The 26,271-nt window shown below is 50.4% G+C and overlaps 1 protein-coding gene across 1 annotated transcript in view; it reads left to right on the top strand.

The window, feature by feature from the left end:
* Positions 1–2,291: 2,291 nt before the first annotated feature.
* PYGL (glycogen phosphorylase L) overlaps positions 2,292–26,271 on the top strand; it is a 33,076-nt gene continuing 9,096 nt past the window's right edge. The window contains exons 1-12 of the mRNA XM_019550954.1: positions 2,292–2,575; positions 5,638–5,739; positions 8,013–8,091; positions 8,864–8,967; positions 13,707–13,838; positions 16,416–16,527; positions 17,072–17,154; positions 19,343–19,486; positions 19,758–19,850; positions 21,137–21,283; positions 23,878–24,041; positions 25,625–25,739. Coding sequence (XP_019406499.1) covers positions 2,333–2,575; positions 5,638–5,739; positions 8,013–8,091; positions 8,864–8,967; positions 13,707–13,838; positions 16,416–16,527; positions 17,072–17,154; positions 19,343–19,486; positions 19,758–19,850; positions 21,137–21,283; positions 23,878–24,041; positions 25,625–25,739 — 1,518 coding nt within the window. The 5' untranslated portion in view covers positions 2,292–2,332. The remainder of the gene's footprint in view (positions 2,576–5,637; positions 5,740–8,012; positions 8,092–8,863; positions 8,968–13,706; positions 13,839–16,415; positions 16,528–17,071; positions 17,155–19,342; positions 19,487–19,757; positions 19,851–21,136; positions 21,284–23,877; positions 24,042–25,624; positions 25,740–26,271) is intronic.

The raw sequence follows: 26,271 nt of genomic DNA, 5'->3' as shown, positions 1-26,271 counted from the left end.
TGCATCATCACATATAACACAACACAACACCATTTTTTTTCCAGGTGAAAAACTAGAAGCTTTACTAATATGCTAGGGGCCTATGGCTGTATTATTCAGGTTAAGATCAAAACAAAGCCAAATATCACTTTACTGGAATATGCAGTAATTCGCAACATTATAGATTATGTATTAGAAAACACAGACGAGGCAAAAATAACCAAAAGATGTTGCTGCATTAGTCTTGTAGTCATTAGCATTCAAGGCACATCTCTTTCGGAGTCATAAAACAAAACCCAGCTTTCCTGAGCATCTTGCCAGTGCATCCAATGCTTCACTGAAAGTGATTTCCACACCTGATTTAATGCTTGCAGCTAGAGTTAAAAACACATGCTTCACGGCTGTGAAATAGGAGCTACATTACCAGGAGCAGCTAACAGGCAGCTGAAAGCACAGCTCAATTAGTGAAACATTAAGGCCATTTAAAAAGGAGAGAGAGGGTGGTTAACACCTGTGGAGTGAAGAGTTTAGAAGGAATTAGGCAGATTCTAATGGGCCGTGAAGACAGGTGACATCCTCAGCACTGCCTGGCTAGAAATACTGCTGTCCCCCCCCAGACAGCCGGCTATAAATTTTGGATGGACCAAGACTCACACCCCCTGGACACTCAAATGTCCTTTAAACCAGTGTTTCTCAACCTGTGAGTTGCCACCGCAAAGTGGGTTGCAAGAATATAGGAAATGGCCATGAGTAAACTTGACAAATGGATCGACAAACTTCAAAAATGGATTTTTTTAAAAAATTTTTTAAAAAAAAAAAAAAAACCGTGGGAAATGGCGGCTTTTCCCTCGCAGGCTGGCAGAGCTCCAGCCTGCACAGGGCTATTTGGGCCTGCCCTGCCCCATACACCCACCCTCTGCCCCACATACTGGGAGGTACTGGGTTGGCACTGGCCATCGATGTTTACAAATGGGCCCTGGTACAAAAAAGGTTGAGAACTGCTGCTGTAGACCAATTTCAGGGCTGCTGTTAAAGCATCTGTCTCAGGGCATTTATACACCTACTCTTCTGTCCCACAGCGCGCTGGAGATCTGCTGATTAATCGTGTCTGCTCCGCACGCGAGCCGATGCGAACCGCGCCGCACCACGTGGAGTTGCAAATGTGGCAAAACGGGCGTCAAGAAAACGTAGACACGTGCTGGAACAAAAGCCCCTCTGATGTGTTTTGGTTCAAAAGCGCACCACCCCCATTTTCTCAGTGCTGATGTGCATCTCATCGCTTATACAGCTGCGAGCACTGCAGCACCGGGCACTTGCTCTCTCCAGGCACTTAGACACACGCGTCAGGGGTGAAACCTGGGCTCTTGAGGCACCGCTGGAAAGCAGTCGCCTGCTCCCCACTCTGCCGGCGCTGGGGCTGGCTATACGGCGCACTCGTTTCCTCACTCGTAGGATTTGGGTTGACTTCACAAAGCTGGGCTTGGCTCCCTGAGCAGCAGTGCTGAAGGGGCGGTCAGGGTGGAGACGCACAAGACGGGGCCAGAGCCCATTATTAATTAACTCGCTGATCAAGCCAGTGCATTAACCAGCCAGGAGTCAGTCACCTTGCTCAGTCTCGCCCAGAGGGTTTTGATCGGCCGCAGGGTCCGCGGGACCGCACATCCATCACCCCGGGACTTGCAGACGTGCCCCTCCCCCTTCCCCGCCACTAGCTCACCCACTCCCACGCATTCGCGTGCTTCAGTCATTTCCCAATACCTAGTGGCTTCAAACACCGTCTTAACGCTCCCGGTGATGCTTCTCTCAGGCCCAGACAAGGGGGGGTTGCTATGAAATACAGGATTACAATTGTAGTGTAACCCTAGCCGGCCGGGCCTGATGAGCTGGAGCAAATCCTCGCTCCACGTTTCTCACCCAGCAGGACCTGGAGACGTTTCTGTCGCTTAATGCTGAGGCAGAAAACACGCCGGTAGCCGCGCGGCGGGCCGGCTGGGACACCCCCCCGCAGCAAGGGGCGGGGCACTCGGACTCTGCGCTTGCGCTGAGGAGCCGGCGGCCCCAAGCAGGCGAGTGCGCCGGAAGCCCCGCCCCTTCCTCCCGCGCCTCAGGGCGGCGGCGGGGGGGCAAAACCCTACAGGCGGGGCCGGCGGGGAGCCCCGCCCCGGGGCGGGGCCGGCGGGGCAGCTAGGTCGGGCGGCGGCAGCGCGGGGTAGAGGGAGTTGTGCTGTGCTCCGCTCCGCTCTGCTCTGCTCTGCTCTGAGGCGCCGCGGAGTGGGGGAGGGGAGTGGGGCGATTGTGGGGGCGAGCGGGGAGCGCCCCGCTGACCCGGCTCCGCTCGCCAGCCCCCGCAGCCATGGCGCGGCCGCTGAGCGACCAGGAGAAGCGCAAGCAGATCAGCATCCGCGGCATCGTGGGCGTGGAGAACGTGGCGGAGCTGAAGAAGGGCTTCAACCGGCACCTGCACTTCACGCTGGTCAAGGACCGCAACGTGGCCACGCCGCGCGACTACTACTTCGCCCTGGCGCACACGGTGCGCGACCACCTGGTGGGGCGCTGGATCCGCACGCAGCAGTACTACTACGAGAAGGACCCCAAGGTGGGCTGGGCTGGGGCCGCCCAGGCGCAGGGGTGGTGCGGGATGGGGGCGTGCAGGGCCTGGCACCTCTCCTAGGCGAGAGTGGGATGCGCTGAGCCATCCCTGGGGTCCCCAGGAGCGCAGTGCGCTGAGCAGGAAGCCCCCACGCTGCAGAAAAGGGGCCCCACAACTAAGGTAGGACCCTCCTGGGGGACCCCAGCCCAGGTGACTCCCTAGAGACTTGGGACAGGCTGAAAGAGCTCGGGTCGCTGACTCTGGAGGAAAGGCGAAGGGAGGCTTTGGCTGCATCTTTAAATACGTGAAGACTGTTTGCAAAGGGTGTAGCAACCGACTTCCTTCATGGCTGCAGGGGACGGGACTAAGAGCAACTGTCTTGCATTGCAACACCGGGACAGTTCGGTGGGAGATGACAGCGTGCTCTCGCAACACGTTAGCGGGCGGCCCGGAGAGGTGGTGCACGCTCCGTCCTAGGATGTTTGCAAAGGCAAATCACACCTGGCAGGGAGGGTTGGATCACAGATGATCCTGTCTTGAACGAGGGCCTGGACTAGGATGACCTCCCAAGGCCTTCCCTACCCTACTGTTCTTGAATACTGTCCATGCCTTGAATTTAGCAGCCAGCTCTGGTCCCCACTCCTCAAAAAGGAGCTAGAAGAAGTAGAGAGGGGCTTCCCTGCAGGGATAGACTAAAGTGCCCAGGCCTGCTCGGTTGAGACAAGACACTTGAGGGGGAGCATGAGAAGGGTAACTGGCAAAGAGAAAGTGAATTAGGGATTTATTACTTACTGTCTCAGTACAGGCACTAGGGGTCACAAAATGAAACTAGCAGGTGACCAGTTTAAAACCAACACAAGGACGTTCTCTTTCACGCCACGTAGTAAAGGGTAAAGCTCGTGCCACCAGATATGGTGGAAGCCGACCACTTAGCCAGACTGACCGAGGGGTTGGGCACATCCTTGGAGGAAAGGGGCGCCGGTCGCTATTGAGCACGGGAGTGAGGGGCACGACCTCTGCACCAGAGCGTCCTAGACCTGCAGTGCTGGAAGCTGCAAGGGAGAGAGAAACGGTGGAAAAAACCCTGGTCAGGCCCTGTTCATTCTCCCTTTCAGCCTCCACTCCTGGCCTCTGTCACCCAGGTTCCTGGGCAAGATGGACATAGTGTCTGACCCAGTAACTAGCACTTACTATGTTCTTACAATCTGCCCGAATACCCCCCAGATCAAGCTTCCCCTCCCTTTGGATCTGCGTGGAGATGGGTGTCCCTTTTGGGAAAGGGGGGATCTGCTCTCGTCCTGTTCGTGTCTGAGTTCAGGTGCTCTGCTTAAACAAGCCAGGCTGCTTTAATTTGCTCTGGAGCAAACAGGACTTGGCTGGGGCCTCCGTGCAGGGCTGGGCAGTGCTGTTTCCTGCCTCGCCTTGCAGCCTTCCTCGGGCAGTGCCGGCGGGGTGCGGTCTGTCGGATGTTCCTGAAAGAACCTCCCAGCGCCTGGAGGAATGCAGTTGGCCACACTGCCTGGTTCCTGATCCTGCTGGAAAGAAAAGTGCTTTGCAGCCTGACGTGCGGCTGCCTTCTTGTTCGGGCTTGGGGCTGGCTTTGAGCAAGCCATAAATGCTTGGCAGACAGTACATAGGTGTGCAGCCCCTCCGCACGGCAGGGAGTGAGGCTGCTTGAGCCCCGTCCCCCCGTTGTCCATAGGTGCTGCCTGCTAATTTCGTTGCTGAACTTTGCAACACAACTTTCATCTCTGTGCGCTCAGGTCACCTTTCCTAACTCTGGCCCCTATTGCTGTGCTGTAACTAGGAAACCAAAGAGCACAGGGGGGTTGTGCATTTTGGGTTTGCATGAATAAAGCTTTGCAGGAGACTTGCATAGTGCCTCATGCAGCTTGCGGCACTGCCTGCCCGGGCCTGAGAGCAGGAGGAAAAGGTTGGCCCTGAATGAGGGAAGAGTTGGAGCAGTCTCTTGTGTATTGTGGCTGTGTTCCTCTGAGGTCCTTGCTAGCCACTCTGAATTAATCTGGGCACAGGACTGCTGTTGTCAGTAGACTAACCAGTAATTCTGTTTGGTGTATTTGAAAACCCATCCCAATCTGTTGATTTTAGTTGCCTATTGTGAGATTTGCCCTGCCAACTGCAATGGCTGGCAACACCTGTAGGTACCTTTGATCCTTTTGCCGTGCGCAGCGTGGTAGAGCCCTGGTCCCTCTCCGGGAGCTCTTAGCTTTGCTGTAGCATCAGAAGTAGTGAGCAAAGGAAGAAACCAGAGTCTGCAGATCCAAAATCCTGTTGGTGGTTTAGAGTATTTGCCTGTTGGGTTTGAACAGCTCTGAGGCCTGGCGTGTGCACTGCAGTCTGTTTGGTCCAGGAGATGAAGTCTGCTCCATCTCCTTTCACCAGAGCCCACAGGGCCAGGGGCTGCCCTCCATCCAGCTGTGTGCCCTTCCCAGGGACAGCCATGGGACTTTGTTGCAGGTTACGGCTCTAGGACCTCTCTGATGTCTTCTTCAAACAAAGCTCAGCCTCTTCCTCCCTTGCTGCTGCCAGGGCCCTTCCATTCCCTCATGCAAAGATGAATTGGTTTAAAATAGCAGCAAGGCTAGAGGGCAAAGAGTTGGAAGGAGAAACCAGGCCCCTCTCCTCCATGTCTCCAGGGCTTCCAGCAGCTGTCCAAGACCCTTGCTCTGCCTCTTGAATAGGAACAAGCTAAAGCAAAATCTCAGCAGACTAGAGAGCGTTTCTCTGGGGTTACAGCCATAAGGACTCACCACCCCTTTTAAAGTGAAGCAGAAACCTGTGGTTTAGATCCTAACGCTGGCACGTGGGGTCTCTTAAGCTGTGCTTATTTCAAACCAAGGTACTTGTTAGTAATAGAGATTTTTTTTTTTCTCCAGGCTAACACAAAGACTTAAAAACATTCCTGATCCTATAAAGAGGTCCTATTACTCACTGCTTTAAAAGATGCTAAATTTGGCCAGGAGCCAGAGAAATACTCTCGTAAAAAAACTGTTTGCTGTCAATGAAGTTCCTGACTGTTCGGTTGTTCTTCTCTTTCTGTGCTTCAGAGAGTCTACTACCTCTCGCTAGAATTTTACATGGGCCGGACCCTGCAAAACACCATGATCAATCTCGGATTGCAGAATGCCTGCGATGAGGCCATTTATCAGGTAAGCCTGTTTAGGTGAGTAGTAGTTAATCACTAATTTAGAGAGCCACAAGAGGGAGAGGAGCATTGTGACTGGAAGTAACCTAGTCTATTTAAACATTAGACCCAAGTCCAAGGTTGCTAGGGGTATCAGCTGGTTGAGTATTCAAAAACTTCTGGTTATGGAAGGAAGCGACTTTGTCTTTGCCATCAACAGCTTGCACGTATTGCTGCATTTATAGCATTTCAGTATCTGAATAGGCCTCTGAAGAGTGACACCCAACTTCCCCTTCAAACAGGAGTGTAAGCGTGGCGAGTCCCAACTGCCCGAGGCTTGCATCTGATCTCTGACTATGGAATTTGCATGTCATGTTTTCTCCTTGGCTAATGAGTACCTATGGAAACTGGAAACTGCTCTGTAAATCCAGAGTGACTCAACACTGCTGTGTAGCAGAACCGGGGCATGTTGCACACTGAGTTGTCACAAACTGAGCTGTAACCTGGTCCGGGGCTTGAGTATAATCGTTCAAAGCCTTTTGGACCCAATTTGATGCTCCCTGATATGAGGAGGTTTATAATTCCATCAGTTGCAGCAGATCAAGATCGTCTTTGGTCCTCTGTTAGCAGACTGAGCTAATAATCGTATTTGTGGTTGTGTCACATGGGACGAGCCAAAATGGTTGTGGTCCCATGTGATGCAGAAAATGCTTATAAATAGCAGTCCAGAAACAGGCCAATAACCAGTTGGATAGTACAGTATAGTGGTAGATGCAGAGTGTGCGCTGTGATCACGTTCTGACTCGACCCATGATCTTGGAATCGGCTCAGTGTCTCTGTGGGCTTTGTTTTTCAAGGTGATGCAGCAAATTGCATCAACAGTTGAAAAGCAGGGCCTTGCAGCTATTAAACACTGTGGAAAAAGAGAATTCCAGCCACTTGGTGGTGATAAATGTATAAAGAAGAGTGGAAAGTTTACCACAGGCTTGAGATGACTAATGCACGCCTGCTTGGCTTTGCTCCCCCATTCTTCATTATATAATAGTTGCACTCACACCAAAGTTTTGCAAACAGTAGTTTACCCTTTTAGTACTCCTGTACTAATGTCTGAGAGCACTCCAATGCTTGGCATTTTTAAACAGTTTTTTGAACACGTGGGTCATCTTTTGCAAAGTAATTTTGTTTAATTTGTTTCTTCACCTACCAATAACATGGATGGTGTAGCAGTGAGGCCCAAGATGACTTTCAGAGGAAGGAGATACAACAAAGACAATGGCATACGTGTGGAAATAACTGGGATATGCTCTTCTGATTGTTTGGGGAAGACCTTTTAATTGAATTATCTCTACCTGCTTAACACACAGTGCTTTCATTTAAAAAACCCTCTCTACATTTGATAAGTTAAGCCAGCATGAATTGATCAGAGAAATATAGGGGTGGAAGTTCCATCACGAGATCATCTAGACCAGCTCCCTGGTCAAGGCAGGATCATCCCTGAGTAAACCAGCCCAGCCAAGTATTTGGCAACCTGTATTTAAAAGCACCCAAGGCTGGAGATGGAATGGGAGCTGGTGGGTTTACACTTCTGGTGTCCACTGTGTCTGGCAAAGATTCAAGAGGGAATTTGGCCCTCAGCATCTATGCTCATCTCCAGAGATGAGGCTTGTGAATCTCAATTCAGGTTAGTCCAGCTTCGAGTACTGTGCACACCATTTAAGTGCGTACCTTTGGGATCGGAGAAGCAGCTGTGCTCTTACCCAAACCTAACAAATGCTGTTTGCTGAGCGCACAGTGCCGTAGTATTAGTGCTACTCCTGGGGCAGCCCTGAGGGTGAGTAGCTCCCATTGCTTTCAAGGCATCTAATCCCAGCCCTTTGATAGCTGCCTTCCCTTCCCTGTTTCTGGTGCAGCTAAATGGGGTAGAATGGGTGAGGAGGCAGATAGCTACATGTACAGCCAGTTACCAACTAGGCACTGGGGCTGGAAGATGCTATGCGCTTAAGCAATTTGCACATAACTGATAAGTGGAGCCAGTTGCTTATTGCTCCCACTGTAACAAAACGAGACAAAAACTGTTATGTAGTTACACAAATTGTGCGTGTGTGTGTGTATGTGCATGAGTGTGTACGCTGACCTTGCTTGTCAGCTGGTGAGGAAAGGATCCTGTTGCTGCAGTTAGCAAAGTTTACAGGTGCTTTGTGGGGTCCCAGGCCGCTCTTGCTGCCTTGTGGCAAAGTGGTGCTGTGAACGTTTGTTCTGTCTGGCATTCTTGGAGCTTGCATGTGTTTGTGTTCATAGCTGGGGCTGGACATAGAGGAGCTGGAGGAAATTGAAGAGGATGCCGGCCTTGGCAATGGAGGTCTCGGAAGACTGGCTGGTAAGTGAGTTGCCAGGTAGATTTGCCCAGCCATACCGCAAGTATTGAGCATCCTTGCACTTAATGCAAGGACTGTGATCTGATGCATTTGCTTTGCGGCCGTGTCAACGCACCCGAGTATGGGCCCCGTTGTGTGAGGTGCCAGGTTGCACGTGGTCCAAGGACCATCACCTCCCCACCCCCTGAGGGGTCGCGGTCTTTCCCACCTGATGGTGCTGCAAGCAGATAAAAAACCTTGAGGTGAAGCAACCATGACTAGCATCATTTGGAACAGCCTCAGCGTACTGGCTGCTGGCTCATATGTGTCACGTGAACAGCGCTGCCTTTCTGCGTTGCAGATGTTGCACACGATGCTGGCAACAGGGGAACTTTGCATTTGGCTGTAAGCCATTGGGCCATTAGTTTGTCCCTCAGTGTGCCCTTTTGGCCTTTCCTAACTGCAGGAGAGCTTCCCATTTCTTTTCATATGACTGGACGGGACTGAATCCAGATTCCTATGCAGGCTTTGAGCTGCTCCTGTGTCCTCCCGTGCCCCCCTCCCATCCCCCCCATCTTTCTGCTTTTGCCCCTTCTTAAGTAGGACCCATGGTTGTTTTGGAGTCAAACCACAATGAACCGCTGCAGTTGCACAGCATCTGTGTCCAGGCACTGCCTTGGTAGAATTGGCTTGCCGCACAGAAGGCAGACGTGGACTTTGGAAGCATCAAGCTTACCACCCATCAAACTCCGTTCTGGGAGGCTTGGCTTACCCCTACTTACTTGTTTCCAACAGCCTGCTTCCTGGACTCCATGGCAACGCTGGGGCTGGCAGCGTATGGGTATGGCATACGCTACGAATATGGGATCTTCAACCAGAAGATCCGGGATGGATGGCAGGTACGGATGGGCAGAGCCTCTTTGCTTCCCCCTCCCTCAGGACTGAAAGGATGTTTCCTCCAAGCATCAGGAGACACTTGCAGAAGGCATGTTCTCCAGCTCGAGGGTTTCAAGTTTTACTTAGGCAGCAAAGCTGGATTTGCAGGTGCCAAAGCCAGAAGCAGTTTGCTGCTCGCTGCTGAAGCATGCCTTGAAAGCCTGAAGAGTGTGCATGCATGTGTAACGGAAAGGATTTGCCCCTGAAGGAAAATTAATCTCTAATTACCTGCCTTGCAGCTGGCACACTTACAAGTGTATCTTAGACCCTCAACACCAAGTTGCACTGTTACTTGATCTAGATTGTGTGCATGTGTCTGTGCAAGAGGGACTGTGGGCTGTTCTTCCAGAAGGGGAAGTTGTTTTTGACTTGGGGATGGGGCTGTGACTTCTGCCCATTCCTCTGTCAATACAGGAAGAAAATCCTTTCTTTCTACATGTTTCTCATTGCCCCTCCACCGGCCCCCCCGCCCCAGTAAACTCTCCAGTTGGACTAGCCCTCATGACCAGCTGTCTGATCTGATGAGTGATCAGACCGTATTGTGCTGGAGAATCCCAGGCTCTATGCTGAGAGGTTTGATCCAGCATGCTGGGGAATGTGCTGTCTGTATTGCTGGAGGGTACAGAGCCCCAGTGTAGGCTGCAGTCCCGTTGTGGCACCATACAGATGAAGACCAGATGTGCACGGTCCCTTCCCTGCAGTATAAACAGATTGAGCAGAGGGAGAAAGGAAAGTTTTCTTGCCTATCAATGGGGAGTTCTAGACACATAGGAAAGTAGGGCTGGAAAGGACCTCGGTTCCCCAGAGATCAAAGGGGGAGTTTTAGAGTCAGAAAATGGAGCCAGATGTTTTGAGGGTCCCAGCTCAGTGCCTTAAATGAAGCTGTTCTTCCTCTTGGCTTCATGGGGCCTGGCCAAAGAGCAGGAATCAGGGAAACTGCAGCCCACAATAGAGCCTTTGGTTGTTGACTCTTGCAGAAATCTGTGTGTAGCTGAGTCATACAGAAAATCATGCCTGTGAAAGAGGCCTGTGAGCCTTCCCTGGCAGTTGTCTTCTGCCACATCCGCCTGGGCTGGAGCAGTTCTTCCTCACTGCTCTGAAACCATACTCAGGACCTGCAGGAGCTGCTTCCTTGTTGAACAGAGGAGGAGCATTGGGCTGCAGGACAAAGCTCCTTGATTTTTTTGCGCGTCTTTGAAACCGGTGCAGAAATCCAGGTTAAGACAGCTTGAAACCAGTGGGTTGTTGAACTGGGAGAAACCCAGCACGATATAAAGAAGTCACAGAGTGGCACAGAGCCCTGCCTGATGCATTGGACACAGCCCTTCCTGTCCACCCACATAGCTGCAGCTCCTCTCCAAAGCCTCATCTCAAGTCCTGCAAAATCTTTTCCTCTAGCCTGGGCAAATACAGTTTTTTCTGCCTTGCTTGTGTCTGTGCACAGTGGTACCTGTCGCACCTGGGCAGAGCTCCCTGCTTACATCTGCAGAGCTACCTCCCCGTCCTCCTTCAGAGCCCTGCTGACCTCTCTCTTGCTGGGAGCCCTGCAGAAACCTAACAGCAGTTAGGCTGCCATAGCTGTATGGCTGTTGCCTGCTTTTCCCCTTGTATTTCCCACCTCTTTTTGTCTTGTACTTAGACTCCTTGTACTTTGAGACAGGAGCCAGCTCTTATTTGTGTTTTTGTGCAGGGCCAGGCAAAGAGGGATGCCTGGCCTCTGACTGAGGTTCGTCGGCCCTAGGGCAGTGCAAACAGTACATGGGAGCTCTCTGCTAGCTAGAGCCCCTGCCGTCCTGCTCAGATGGCCCTAGCTGCTTTTGTTGAAGTACATGGCATGTTTGTTTAAGTCTCTTCAGCTCCGCACGTTTGGCCTTGGAGCTTATGAAACCTGGAGGTGATTATCCGGAGTCCTCTGACTCGTAGAGAGAGGGGTGATGAACTGTATAAACAGTGGAGAAGCCAGCTGTTCCCTGCGTGTGCAGCTGGGAGCCTTGCTCTTATTGCAGAGCCCCAGGTTACACAGCGGGCCAGGGGATTGAATTGTTGCCTTGTCCTAACATGGCCCATCCTCTGTTCTCCTAACCTTTCCAGACCTGCTGTCTCCCCTGGAGCTCTGGTTTGGAGGCATGAAAGCGGTGTCTGATCTTGGAGCTTTCTCCTAGATGCCTTTCTGCATTGAGCCACCATCCAGCTTCATTAACAGGTGCCAGGATGAGATTCTGATTAAATGACCTGTCCTCTCCTGTCCCTCTAGGGAGATCCAGTTGAGTTAGCACTCCTGCAGTTCACTATTTGGTCTGGAAAAAGACCTGTCATTAGGCTATTGTAATCACCTTTGTCCAGAAGGGATATTCTCTGTGAGTCTTCACGAGTCTGGAGAATGTGCAGCGGCCATCACAGACTGGTATTTCCTGAGAGGGGGAAGGTCTTGCATGGTTGTGGAGGTCTGATTTACAATATTCTTTAAGCTGCAGCGTGTGGCTTTTTGGGACGTGGGGGAATTATTAACTGAGACTCCTGCAAATTGATAACCAGGGTTCAGTTCAGAGGTTACAAAACACCAATGCAGCTAATCCAGGACTGTCAGCAAGAGTGGTGACAAGGGGTGCCAAGAACCTGAAACGGAGCCCTCGATGGGGCTGTCCCATAAAACCCAGCCTGTAGCCCCGTAAAGGGACTGGCTCGATCTTCCAGCGGGCTTAGTTTTACCTCCCCTGCCCTGGAAGAATGGAGTCAATCTGCCCAGTCATGTCTGCCCATGCGGTTACTGTAGTGTGCATATAATTTGTGCTTTGCCTGGGGCCATAATTTTAGACCTTGGGTTTTCTCCATCGAGTCAGCAGCCAGTACCTTCCTTCAAGTCCCTACTCAACCAGTCTAGCCCTGAATCTGAGGAATGGGCCTGTTTATTTGCCTACTCACTGTTTCTGCAGCTAATGAACTTGGAAGACTAACCTAGGATAAACATCAGGGGGCAAAGAGAGCTTGCTCTGCCTATAGACTGAGGTTGGCAGGTGAGAGGGTGGAAAAGAGACTCTGGCTGTGTCATTTTTGGAGAGAAAATGCAGGTTGTGTCACTTCCTCTGCAACAACCATTTTCTCTCTCTCTCTTCTCACCCTTTTCTCCACGGTTGAAACCTCCATGGGACTGTATCTGGCTTTGGGCTTTACAAAACGGAGACCTCTTTAGGAGGGTTTCCTTGAAGTCTGGTGTGGGACGGCTCAGAAGTGAGGTATGTGCTTGGTGCTTGCGGTCTTAATATTTGAGAGAGCAATGGGAGGTCCAGTTCCCCCAGCTGTCTGTGGGCACCCAGCAGCCCCTGGAAGTCTTTCCCCCTGCATATGACGTTTACTCCCTGTATACCTGCAGGTCTTCTGACTCTTAACATATGCAGCTGCTTGACAAACCCTGTTTTTCTAGGCACTGCTGCGGAATGGAGAAGTAGACCAGAGAGAGAGAGGTTAGTCTTCCAGTTGAAGTTGTAGGACCGTCGGTCACTTCTTTTCTGCTCCCTGAGCTGCTCTGACCTCGGGCGGTCTGCTTGCTGGTGAAGCAACGCAGTCAGTGAAGGGTGAGAGTCATGGCAAGGTGATTGCAAGAGTCACCAATAATCACATAATTAGATCGGCATGCTCTTAGTTCCATGACCAAAACTGACACTTAATCAGCTTCAGGCTCGGATTAAGCAGAAGGCTGCTTTTCCCTTCTCATCTGGATGATACAACAGAGCGATCAGCCAGAACTTTTGACCTGGTGCTGGGTGAAATGTCCTCTGCCCTTCTGCACCTCGGGCACTAAAGCAGGGCAGAGCCTGGTGTGAAATCTGTGGTGGATGCAACAGCCTGATCCAGCAGCGGAACGGACTGCATTAGTATTTCAAGGTGTTGCCTGCATCTGCTGCCCTTGGCTGCTTTAGGGCCCTATTTTGAACTTGTTAGGCTTTCCTTTTTCTATCTCTACATTCACCTTAAATACAAACTCACTACCCAAAAAAAAATAGCCACTTTTCCCTCTTCTTCTTTTCTCCCATGGAGAGAATAAGCTGAGCAAGCTTGCTCCTTCACTTGTGTGGCCAAGGTGCCATCTTCCTTTACGCAGAGCAGAAAAACCCACGTGTTCCTGCTGTGCCCATGAAGGGCATCTGCTTGTCTTCGTATTAAGCTTTGAACCCTAATCCAGCTCTGTGCCGTGTCTCCTTCCCCACTTCATACTTGGAAATGACCCAGTTCTTGTTCTGTTCAGAGCTGAAGGCAGTGCTGAGAGGTGGCCAACTCAGTTTTTTGAGACCTGATCTTCAGAGTTTACTAGTCTTGAACAAAACGCCTGTATTCTCCTTGTCCTGTAACTTCGCACGTCTCTGCTATTCAGAACCATCTGAGAGGTTACATCAGAAGTAGGCCTCGTTTTTTGTTTTTATTTCTACAAAGCCCATTTTCTAATGTATTTGTGTGCTTCCCATTCATAACGTGCTCCATGCTCATAATGCATGCATGCATCCTCAAGATCACTGGCTTTTTAAGGTCCGCAGACTGCAACAAAACTGTACTGTCTCTTTCTCTGTACTGTTCCAGTCCCATATGCTTCTGCAAAGGCTTTCAGTAAAGAATGCTTGATCTCAAGTAATGAGGCAGCAGTGATGTTCAGTTTGCTTGGGCTTCACAGTGCAGCCAGCAGAGACCTGTCTAACCATCTCTCTTCCAGGTGGAAGAAGCAGACGACTGGCTCCGGCATGGCAACCCCTGGGAGAAAGCCCGTCCCGAGTACATGCTGCCCGTCCACTTCTATGGGAGAGTGGAGCACACCAAGAACGGGGCAAAGTGGGTTGATACACAGGTACTGAGCTACACCGGTGCGAGCTGGATTGCGCACAGCTGTTTTCTGGCTGTCAAAGGGTGGAAAGCGTGGTTTCTTATAAGGTACAACGTTGGGTGTGGGGGTTTATGTGAACAAAATGTGGGATAACACGGCTGTAGAGAAAGTAATGCATCTTGGAGCTACTTAGCAAGGTAACTTGATGAAGGATCTGAATTGGGAATCAGCTGAAGTGGTGTCCACAATTTGTGGCTTATTCTTTCCATTCAACACAACCACTTATCGATTCTTCCTAATTTTGTTGAGCCCCCACACAGAGCATCCAGATAATCCAGAGTCATCATTTTAGATGACTACAGAGCCTCTGACGGGGAGGGGAAAAGGTTGGACATGTCACTTGCCTTTGGCCAGCCGAAAGGGAGTAACCTAGTGGCAGTCAGCTGCAGAGGGGCTAAATAAATGTGTGGTAGAGGGAAGAAGGTTCTTTCCATAGAAATTGCGCTACTCATTTCTTTTGCGAACTCCTTGCTTTCCCATCAGCATAATCAATAGGAATAGAAGACGTCGGTGAGGTTCTCCCGGCTGTTGAATAGTGCCCTGTTCATTTATTAGCTTATCTGCAGCATCTGCATGCTTGCTTCTTATAAAAGGAAGTTGCTGGTTGCAAACGAATGATCTGCAAACTTTTTTCTTTTCTTTCTTTTTTTAAATTACTATTTGGTGGGGGGAAAAAATCTATGTATTTGATATACTGCCACCCCCCCGCCTCCCCTTCAGAAAGGCTCAGGACAAATTCTAGTGAAAGACAAAATGGCTTTTATTAAAGCAGATTAAAATAAAGCTAAAATATAACAAAGCACCCCCCTCTGCTCCCTTGCCTCTCGCTAGGAGAGCATTTCCCGTGGGGGCCCCCCGCCCTCCCAGCTCAGCCTCACTTCCTCTATAAAAGATGCATTTTTTTTCCTATATTCCCTCCATCCCCACCCACTGTTGGGCCCCTAATGTTCCTCCTAAGCCTATGGCTCCCTCTCTCATAGGGGGCAGGGGAATGGCTGTCCCCAAAACCCACTCATCCTCCTCTTCCCCAACAAGCACTTTATTCAATTTTAAAGTATTACAGCAAGAAACACCAGAAACTCCTCTGTCCACATGTCTGTCACTGCCCAAGGGCACCATTTAGCATTGTTCCTTTAGCATTGCCCCAAGGCAGCGTTGGCCCAAAAGAGCCACCCAGGGAGGCCTGCTGGTTTTGCAGGGGCTGCAGTCTGGCTGGGCCCTTTTCCCTGCCTCCAGCTCAGCTGGCAGGAGTGCTGGGTCTGCCCTTTCCTCTCCCTGGGCTCCCATCCATTTAACCAATTTGGACATGACACTGATGATCCCGCAAGCACCAGCATCTTCATTGGGAAATGTTAAGAGTTAGAAGGGCAAAGGGATTGTGTGCAGACATGGCTGGTATTCAAGCTGGTGGCTGTGGGACCTGGGATTATGCCTCTCCAGAACTGTTCTTTGTGGAATGCGAACTCCAAGCTACTGATCTACAGCCTAGATGGCCCCCCAGCCAGGTTGGTCCAGCAGAGCCCCTCCATGCTAGCTGTGGATTCATGCCTGTTCAGCTGGTCACAGTGTCTTCAGAAAAAGGCACAATTAGCAGACGCTTCCTGCTGTGGTCAGAGAAAGGGAACTTTGCACTGCACAATCATGCTGCTGACAGGAAATGAGCTCTTATTACCCCAGAGGCTGGGTCTGGAAAGCCTGGCCCTTTATACAAGCCCTATTTTTAATGAAACATTTTAAAGCTCCTTCAACAACAGCTCCTTTGTCGGGCAGTGTTGGCTGATGCCAGTCCGGAAGCTCTTCCACTTCCCTACCAGCACCCTGGCAAATTGCAGGAGCCACTGCCAATAGGCAATCTCTGAACAAGACCCTCGGTGCTGATGCGGGCAGGTAGCCAGTACTTGGGATGGCTGGGGGGCCTCTGGAGTTGGTTGCAAATAGTACTTGGCTGATCTGGGCAACTCCTGGCTGCAGAGCGGAGAGAACAAGGGTTGACAGCCTTTATCTACCACTGACTTTTCTCCTCGCTCCTCAGATTCTTTGCAGACCTGTGAAATCTGCCCTTAACTCTGAAATCCAGGGCTTTCCAAAGTAAGGATGCTCCAGTGGGTGTAACGGGGGATGACGTCCTCACATGCGTCTAGGTACCTTAGATGCCCTGTAAGGCATAAGTGAATGATACTCCAGTAGCTAGTGACCCAATTACAATGCTCACACCGGGGGGCTATCACTGTTTCTCTTGACTCGCTTTAACTTGTTTTTCTAACTCAGTTTTATGCACTGTTTTCATGGCAGCCTTTTTTTTTTTTTAAGCTGGACAGAGGATCATGAACTTGGGAGTCTTTCTGTTGACTGCTATGGGGGTTGGCTAGTCTTCATCTGTTGCACCTTCACTGATGTCTACAAGGCTGTCATTTTGCACAGGGCATATGTGCACTGTGTGTTGTGTGGACAGAGGCAGAATATCACGTGATAACCCTATCTTAATTCCTGCCTCCCCTCTCATAAACAGCATCAGTATGAGTCCTGTGACTTGTGTTCCAGGTGGTCCTCGCCTTGCCGTATGACACCCCAGTGCCTGGATACATGAACAACACAGTCAACACCATGCGGCTGTGGTCTGCTCGGGCCCCCAATGACTTCAACCTCCGGGACTGTGAGTACTTCTTTGTTCGAGCGTTAGCTTGCTGGTTTTCTCAGGCTAGTTGGGTTCTTTGGGGCAAGGGAGATAGCAGGGAGGGGCTGTAGTGAAATTATTGGTAAATGCACCTGGGGCCAAGACCAGGACTTGCTATTTATGCAACTCTAAACTCATGCAGAAGGGGGAAGTATGAGAAGCAAATGTGTTAAATGTGCACGTGTGAATCTAAAATTATTTTCTGGTGGCTCTGCTAATGGCAATGAATGCATAGTTTTACTTGGTTGAAGAGATATTCCATGCTTGCCAATCTGGCAGCACTTCCTTGGCTGAAGCTGTGTTTGTCTGAATGCCTTTTGACAAACGTAGCAGGAAGCCAAAGGCTCTGGGTTGTTTCCTGACTGTCCTGCCAGCTGGTCAGCAAACCTGTATTGTTGTTTGTTTGTTTGGGGTTTTTTTTCCCCTACATCCAGCTAGCAGCCACCTTCCAAGTGTCCGACACAAAGCCTGTCAAGCTGCTTGCGTGACGTGCAGGTGCATTGACTTTGTCATTCCCTCCTAGTTAATGTTGGAGACTACATTCAGGCCGTCTTGGACAGAAACGTGGCTGAGAACATCTCGCGTGTCCTGTACCCGAATGACAATGTAAGTCACCCACCTCCTTGGAGGCAAAGCTGGCTCTTCTTGAAACCTGCTAAAGATTTGACTGCTGGAGCCTGTTAGCTGGTGCTGATTGAAACAGGGGTCCTTGCAACTAGGAAGCAGATTTATCTGGCCATCAGCGCCGTTAGCAACCAGAGCTTTGTTTGCAGTGGGAGCATAAGAAACGGTAACAAAAGAACAAGGACTCCTAATAATAACTCCTTGATGCATTGTTTAGGTGTTGGCAGCGCACCAAAGAAAGGCTGAGATCCTGCTTCAAATGAAGCTGGATCTTCAAAGCCAAAAACAGCTACTGCTGAAATTGCCGCTTAAGGCTTTTTTAATACTTTCCAGAGGCCACAAAAGCAGTTGGCTCGTGGGAGTCGCCTTTGGCTGGTATTACTCTGTGCCTGTAATGGAAGGCATAAACCATTTCCAGCCTAAATCTGCATTGCAAGTGATTTAGACATATTGATGAAGTTCCTCTTCCTGCTGAATTTTGACACATCGTTTGCAAACAAAAAAAAAAAAGCAAAATCAAAAACATTGGGGGCTTTGGTGTTTTGTTTTCCTTCAAGAAATATAGCTGGCTCTGAGTGAGCATGGATTAGTTTAAGATGCTTGGGATTCTTAAAAGCTAAACTAGAACTTTATTTTTTTTTACCCAACAAAATTGGATCATTTGTGCCACTTGGTGTTTCAAAAACCAGTTAGAAGTATCCAGTGAAAGTGTGGGTTATATTTAAACCTCACTTGAGCTAGTGTCAGATTTTTCGCCCTCTGTGCACCAAACTGCATTGGTGTTTCTAGCAATCTTGCTGCCTTGCATTGTTCTTGCAGTAAGACCAATGATGCTTGCCATCCCTCAATCCTTGCTACCAGGACTGCAGCAGTCAGAAAGGTTCATGTCTGCCAAGGCCTGTTTTAGATGTAAATTCCTCCAGCTGTGACGTATATTCAGTGTCCTTGATGACACATAAATCACTTTCATTGGACTTTAGTTATAAACCACCTGCTCAATCTGTTGCTCCTTATTTTAAGACAAATGGTACCATCTAAAAGAAATCAGATGACTTCAATATATTTAAGCACATGTATCCATTTGACGCCCTGTATAGGCTTCAAATAGCTTGGTTTCACTTTCCCAGAATTTCGCATCTAGTATTATTTTTCTGGTTGTCTTATGTTAGCTCATTATAAGTTCGGGAACATTTTATGAAAATCCACCTTCAATTGCATTAAAAAAAAAAAGAAAGCGAAATAACTTAAGAAATCAGTTCCCTTGACAGTTGCAACTTGTACTTCCAAATCATTTGTGCACTGAAAAATCCCACCCTGAAACCTCATTTTAAACTTAAAAAAAAAAAAGTTGTGTATTGTAAAATATTTGTCTCTAAGCCCTGACTTCTGTCCTTTGGTTGGCCAGGCAGGGCCTGTTAGGAGAAAATAAGTCCTATTTAAGGCATGATTCTTGAATCCAAAATGAGTTGGGCTGAATTCCACAAGGTCAAAACATTGCGAGAGTTTGTTTCCCTGCTGTCGGCTTCAGCCCAGAATTGGAGAATGGTACTCGGAGATCACGGCCTGTCACATCCATAATATTACTGCAAAGTTTGCTTTGTAGCTGTGCTGTCAGATTAGCACATATCCAAAACCAGGAGCAGTCCCACTTAAATGGTGAGGGCAAGTTGCCTCTCGGGAGCACTCATTGATTGTTAGGTCCGCATGCTCCTAGAAGCCTTGGAAGTGAGCTAAATCACTGACTTCTAACCCTGTTTCATTTGGGGTTTTGCTACACACATGCCCATCTAGGAGCACATGGATATCCTAGCTAGGAAATAAATAAAGCAAACTTTCTTTTCCCCTCTGTCCTCCCCCCCTTCCTTTGCCAGCACTGGTATTTCTCCTGCTTCAGACAATGACACACACCTGGGCAGCTCTGTTTTTGAATCTTGTCACATTCACTGGGATTCGTGCGCATTAATGCAATGCTCAGTGCTGAAGTTGCCAGGACGGCAGCAGAAAGAAAGCAATCGGCTTTCAAATCATTTTGCACCAAGCCAGCAAGAAGCCTTTCTAAAGCCAGCCCCTTTGGCCGCAACACATAGCATGGATGGTACTGAAAATGCTATTGGGCTAAAACCAGATCAGCCCAAGCTATCCGCCAATCTCATTTCTGTCTCTTCGGCAGTTTTTCGAAGGCAAAGAGCTGCGGCTCAAGCAGGAGTACTTTGTTGTGGCTGCCACCCTCCAGGATATCATCCGACGTTACAAAGCGTCCAAATTCGGAAGCACCGACAGCGTCCGGACTGTGTTCGACTCTTTCCCGGATCAGGTAGCAATCGTGGGTGAATGAAGCCTGTTAGCATCCCAGATGCAAAGCTGTCTTTGTTACAGCTTCAGAAGTGCTCGGTTGTAAAAACCAAATAACCCTATTGGGAAACGATCTGTTTTTCCTAACGGAAATGCTTTCCAAACTCTCCAGCCTCCATGGAGAGAACATCCTTGGGAAGCTGCTGGGATGAGCACTCTGCCCACAATCAAGTAGTTTTAGAGGTGAGAAGACCTAGGCGTAATTATTTAAACCATGTGTGTCATTTGTATAGGTAGCAATACAGCTGAATGACACTCATCCTGCCATGGCTATTCCTGAGCTGATGAGGATTTTTGTGGACATCGAAAAGCTGCCATGGAGCAAGGTTTGGAAAACAGCATGTGCATTTTTATTGTGATGGAGACTAGAAAGTATTGCAGAGTTAGTCTTGCTAAACAGCATGCGTCTGCCTCGGCATATTTTTCTAATGGCATATGAGAGACTATTGCTAAAATGCTTAGTGCGCCCCTGTAATTTTTGTTGAGTTATTACTAAGAAGGCCAATTGGCTTCATAAGGCTGCAGAGGGCTTGCTGTGTCAACACCAAACATGCTGCCTTCACCTGGGTTGCAGCTGTAGGCACTGCGCAAATCCTTGCATTGGTTTGCGTGCCACAAGTGCACATTTAACACACTGGTGCAACATGCTGTGCATACATTTGCATGTGAGCTCCTGAAAAGTTAGTCCATCTCTTGTTGCACTTCCAAGCTACCTGCTAGCCTCTGAACATTTCTGAACAAACCTAAGTCTGCAGCCTTAAAAGCTAGGAATATTGGGCTGGAAAGGGTCTCCCTGGCCATCAAGTCTATGCCCCTGTGTTGCCAGGCCATTCATTGTCCAAAAAGCCTGCATAAAAGCAACTAGGGTACACCATGCTTCTCCTGGGATAAGAAACAGCAACTGTGTATCACCTTCTTCATGAATAATTTGTATCTTCAGCATGGGAACCACACTAGGATTTGTGGAAACAATAACTAACAGCCTCAGGACTGTTGTAATCTTTTGGACAAGATCAGTCTTGAACCCTGATGGGTTGGAGTCCCATGAAGCTTTCACTGGTGACCTAAATCTCACCATTCTGTATTGGGCCATGTGGGAGCCTATTTATTTAAATAGAAACTGTTACATCTTCTGCCCCAAAGAAACAAGAGTTGTCTTTAAGCATATGCAAAACCCTAGTCTATCTGCTGCAAGATGAGTATTGTTGTCTTGCAGAAAACTAACTGGCCCATGGTTTTTTCTTTTTATATTTTGCCTGAAATGCTTATTTCATTATAGGCTGTGGAAGGGAAAGGATTGGCATAAGCACAGATTGAAGTGTTGTTTGTAATACAGTGGTGTCAGGGCCCCTGCTATGCTAGGTGCTGCATGTTCACATAGTGAGAGGCAGTCTCTGTCCCAGAGAGTTCCCAGGTTATGTAGCCAAGCCAACATGGGAGACGGGGTCCCTTCTTACTGTGTACCTGTACACTGGTACCCCCATATGACAGGGCTGCCCTTGACATGTGCACCTGCAGTAGGGACAAGGCCCTTTCTGCCTTGAGCATCGCACGTGTTCTCCTGGGGTCGTGCCATCCCCTGCCTGTTAACTGCTTGCCCATTGCCCACCAGGCCTGGGAGATCACGAAGAAGACATTCGCATACACCAACCACACAGTGCTGCCCGAGGCACTGGAGCGCTGGCCGGTCGACCTGATGGAGAAGCTCCTGCCGAGGCACCTGCAGATCATTTACGAAATCAATCAGCGACACTTGGACGTAAGTGGTGTGTGGCACCAACAGTGAGCCTGCCCCTTGCAGGGGGAGAGGGGATGTCAGCATCCTTCTGTGCCTAGCCTAGTCCTGGGTGCTGCGATAAGCTGGCTTGTCCCTAGGGTGGAAATGGTTTTGAGGGTGAGGGGCTGGTAACATTTTGACTACGGAGGCTGGGGAGAAGGAAGGGACCTTGTAGCATAAGTACAGAAGCTGCAGATTGGCAGCGAGTCCCTCTTGCTCGTATTTGGAGGAGCTGCAGCTTAAAATGAATCTGATTTTTCCAGTTCTTAACTAGACCTCCTGAGATGTGCACAGCTCCTCTCCTCTTGGAGTGGGAAGCTCCTAGCTGGGGACACAGGGACGCAAACCTCGTGGACCCAAGAGACCCTGTGATGCCTTTGTGCTGCCAAGTGTGCATTAGTGATCTGCCCTTGCATTTGGGCTGGAGCCATCAGCCTCCCTCAGAGCCAAAGTGGAGAGAGAACATGTCGCAGCTAGGTCCTGCCCAAGCCCCTGATGAACCACTAATGCATCTATTTTTGTATCCTGCTGCCATCTTAGCCCTAGGACTTGGCCACAAAAAGCAGCAAGGGGAGAAGTACCCCTCCCCTCTCCTTGCACTAATGGCTTTTCGGGCTGGGATGGGATTGCACTTAGACATTGTGGCACATTTGTACACATGCTTGCGCCTCAGCACCAGGTGCTTTGTGGCACACGCAGTTGTATAAGCAGTGCAATGCATGTCAGCACTGAGAAAATGGAAAATGACAGTGGCACACTTTTTTTTTTGAACTAAAACACCTCAAAGGTGTTATAGTTCAAAAGCGCACCACCACCAGTTTTTGTGCACCAAGGTGCATTTCACTGCTTATACAACTGCACGTGATGCAGCACAGTGTGTATCAGCTCGCACGCGGAGCAGACTGATAACCAAGTCTGCTCCAACCAACCTGATTTCCGGCACATCACGGGACAAAACGGTATGTGTATAAATGCCCCACGGTGCCACTTAGAGGCCAGATGCTGTTCTGCCTAGTTCGTGAATGAGGCAACGAAGCCCTGGTGGCAAGGATAGAGGAGATGTGGGAGGAAAGGTGCCAGGCAGTTTGTGCTCCTCTTTGGGGAACCTTAGTCCTGCAAAGCCCTTGACGTGGCTTTTCAAAGGCAGCCCCTGGGCAGCGATGTCCCCTGGGTGGCTTGGAGTAGGATGGAGGCAGTGGGTGGAGGAAGTGAAGGAACAGCAGCTGCGATGCAGCCCGGCTCCCCAAGCCCTGCAGTGTCCTTTCAGCGTAGGTGCTGCCAGGTGGCCAAGAGCTGGTGTTCCCAAGATAGTCCCGTTAAAGCCTCTTCTTCTGGGACATGGATCACAGCCCTTCTGTTTAGGGGTTGCCGCTCCTTGTGGGTTTCACTGTATCTCTCAAGCTGGGTATGCAGGATAGGCAGTTTGTCTGTGGTGAATGTAGACCCCTTGGCAGTAGAGCTAGTCTGTTCGTTCCCCTCTAACTTGTTCTGGAGTCTGTGGGGGTGAGGGGCTATGTTCACAGCTGTGTGCACAGCTCTGTGATGAATTACTTGTCCGCATTTTCTTAGCACATAGGCCACGCGCTCTCCAAACTAGAGCTGGATCTAGTTACGGGAGGACCTGAGTTCCTCCCACGCTCTGAGATGTGGTCCTCAAGCCACCTCTGTACTGCTGTCCCTGCTTCACAGGTGTGGCAGGGACTAAGGCCCCTGGAACACGTTGATTTAATGGTGCAATGGGATTTGATTCCCCAATCCAAATCATCCAGTCACTGTTGGGATCAGAGAATCAGGAGGAAGGCAGGGGGAGTCCAGGACTTTCCTGTACAGGGCAGCTGAAGGCCAAGTGCCTGCATGTGGGCCTAACAACCAGCTGCTTGTCAGCCCAACCAGACAGTCTCAGGTCCCATTCAAGACCCAACGCTGTCTGTAGACAAGCTGACCATTAGCTGACTGTCAGCCCCGACCCTAGACAGTCCTAGAGCCAGTTCACCCAGGGCTGTCCGGGCTGACAATCAGCTGACTTTTCCAGACCTGGACAGCCCCAGGTTCAAGACCTGAGGCTGTCCAGGCTAAGGCCAATAATCAGCTGACTATCAAAACCCTGCATTGGACAGCTTAGAGCAGAAGCATCCTCTGTCAGGGGTTTTCCTGGCATCTCTGGAGACTATGAGGGAGGTGGGGAGGAGAGTGGGGGGAGGTGATGTCCTTGCCCTGCTGGGGACTTTCAACTTGAGGCCAAGCAGCTCTGGTGTTTCTGGTGCCCCAGGGGGTATCAATGACTTGCCCTCAAGGGTTTAGGGAGAATTTAAACACCCAGCTTCTGTAAAACCTGCCTTAAGCAACATGTCCAAGGCTTGACGGGAAGCCTGTGGCAATGTGGTGTGTTGATCCCTGGGCTCACGCATCCTACACCCCTGTGATCTGAATGGCACTGACTTACCTGATGCTGACTGGAGCCAGGCGCTTTCCCGACGGAGGCACGTTCCCCACCGTGGTGATGCTGGTTGGCCGCTGGATTGTGACACCCAGCCTGCTGCTCCCAGCTAACATCTGTCTTGTCTCTCCTCTCACAGAGGGTCTCGGCGCTGTTCCCCAGTGACGTTGACCGCCTGAGAAGAATGTCCCTGATCGAGGAAGGGGGCATCAAGAGGATCAACATGGCACACCTCTGCATTGTGGGCTCCCATGCCGTCAACGGCGTCGCCAAGATCCACTCGGACATCGTGAGGACGCAGGTGTAAGCGTGAGACCAAAAGGCAGGGGCTGAGTCCCAAACTGGAGCGGGCTCCTCTGACTTGGTTCAAAGTGTGTGATGCCAAAGCTGTGTCTGGAGTGCAAGCTCACCATGCCGGGTAGCGGTGCTTTTGGAGGCTGCAAAGCTTTGCGTGCACCACTGCTCCTCCCTGGAAGCCATGTTGTCCCATCTGCACAGGGATAGGATAATTGATGTTGCTGAGTGATGGTTAATTAGCTTATCCCAGCACTGTGGGGTAGGGTGATGCATGAGAAGCTGCTGCTGCCAGCCACAAGGAGTGTTGTAGTCTGGACGTGGCTTAAATCCCCTGAACTAAACTACATCTGCAGTGCGGGGTACAGCTGGGCTGCCCAGGGAAGTTAGATCTGGCTTGGGCACAGGCCATCCTGCTGTGACAGCATGGCGCTCTGCACAGGCTGATTTTTTTAACCCGTGTGGAAGCAATGAGCCCCCCGCATAGCTAAGGCTGCCAGGGCTGGGCTGTCCCCAGCACCCTTCTGTTTGAGGTCACTTAGGAGTCCCTGTGGTGTGCAGTGCAGACGGGGCCTAGCAAAAGCATAGAATTGCAGAGACAAGGGGCTGGAAGGGACCTCCAGAGGTCACGTAGTTCAACCCTCAGCCTGGGGCAGGGTGTGAAATTGTTGGTGGGCCTGAGTCGGGAACAATTATTTGGGAACAGCGCAGGAAAGGAGGCAGGCTCTGCTAACAGCTGGACAGTGCCTAAAGGGTTAACGCCCAAATGGCGCAGTGGGCTGTAAAATAAGGGAGAAAGGTCAGCTCCAAAGCTGGATCTCCTTGCTTTTCATGGCCCAGAAACTGGGAGTTGGATGGGGGGAAAGGTGGGAGCAACTTCCCAGGGATGTGTTATAAACTGGGGTAGAAAGTCCATAATCTGCCCTCTAATGATTAGGTCCCGCTGTCTCTATGCTTACCCCTACTCTGATTAATGGGTTGTAGGGATGCAGGGAGGCCCAGGAGATAGGCAAGAGCCATGTTATCATTACCTGGGATCTCTTGAGCATCTACTAACAACCTTTTATAGAAGTAGGGCGTTGGCTTCTTTGGTCCCCCTGCCTTACCTGCAGCAGGTTCAGGTGTTGTGTCAGGGTTGATGGTCGTTTTACAAAGAACTTAGATCGTGGATTTGTCTTGGATGGTTTGGATAGGGATGGCCCTCCCTTAGGCAGCAGGTTGGACTAGATGACCTGTGCAGGTCCCTTCTAGATCCACTTCTCTAGGATTTCTGTGATTTTTTTTTTTTTTTTCCACTGGGCTTTCTCCAACTGGAACAACACAGTAGCTGTTTCAATGAAGCTGTGGCTGTGAGTGGGTGTCTGAAATTCTGCTTGTTAGCTCCCACGTGGGGGAGTTTTGTGCTGAGCTGTAGGACAGACCTGAACTGCCTTTATGCAAACCCTGGGCTCTTGATGGCATTCCTGTCGGAGCCAAGGTGACCTGCAAGCTGCAGGACTGGGGGTCTCAGGGGGACTGAGTGCCAGTTCAGGAAAGCATCCCCTGGCTGGCAGGCTTCCCGGAGTCGGATGCTGACCTTGTCCCTGCCCCAGGTTCAAAGACTTTGCGGAGCTGGAACCCGGGAAGTTTCAAAACAAGACCAACGGAATCACCCCCCGGCGCTGGCTCTTGCTGTGCAACCCCGGACTAGCGGAGCTGATAGCCGAGGTAACGGTGGTCTCTGTGGGAGTGTGTGTCCTGGGAGTGGGGATGAACTGCCTCGAGGACCTGGACTCTTGAGTGGTTAGCATGGGGTCCTTGCTGAATGCTGTGGAGCCTCTCCCATCAGAGCTGGCTGCTCAGATGCTTGGGGCTTTGCAGTTTCCATGTAGCTCTGAGAACTGCCCTGAGATGGAGGGTACCACAAACTGAACCCCCAGGGGCTGTCATCGTCCCCTGCCCCTCCCCCGGCAGGGCTGGGAAGAGTCATTGGGAGTGATCCTAGCTCTGTGTGCCTTGGCTTAAACCCAGCATCATAGCAAGAACTTATCAAGGAAGTCACTTCTCATGTGCGCTGCTCCTGAAAAGGCGACTGCCCGGCCTGCCTCCAGTCCAAAGGGCAATGCCAAACCCCTGGCTCGTGATCTTGGAGAGAGCTCATGGCCCCTTATACAGAAGAGACTGCGTGAGCCAGACAGTTTGGTGCATGCTTCACTTAGCAATTGTGCATGGAACTGCAGGAGAGAGCCTGGAGAGTGAG

This window comes from Crocodylus porosus, unplaced genomic scaffold (genome assembly GCF_001723895.1).
Source record: "Crocodylus porosus isolate Cpor-Errol unplaced genomic scaffold, CroPor_comp1, whole genome shotgun sequence".
NCBI lineage: Eukaryota > Metazoa > Chordata > Crocodylia > Crocodylidae > Crocodylus > Crocodylus porosus.
This window is presented reverse-complemented; position numbering and strand designations above follow the sequence as displayed.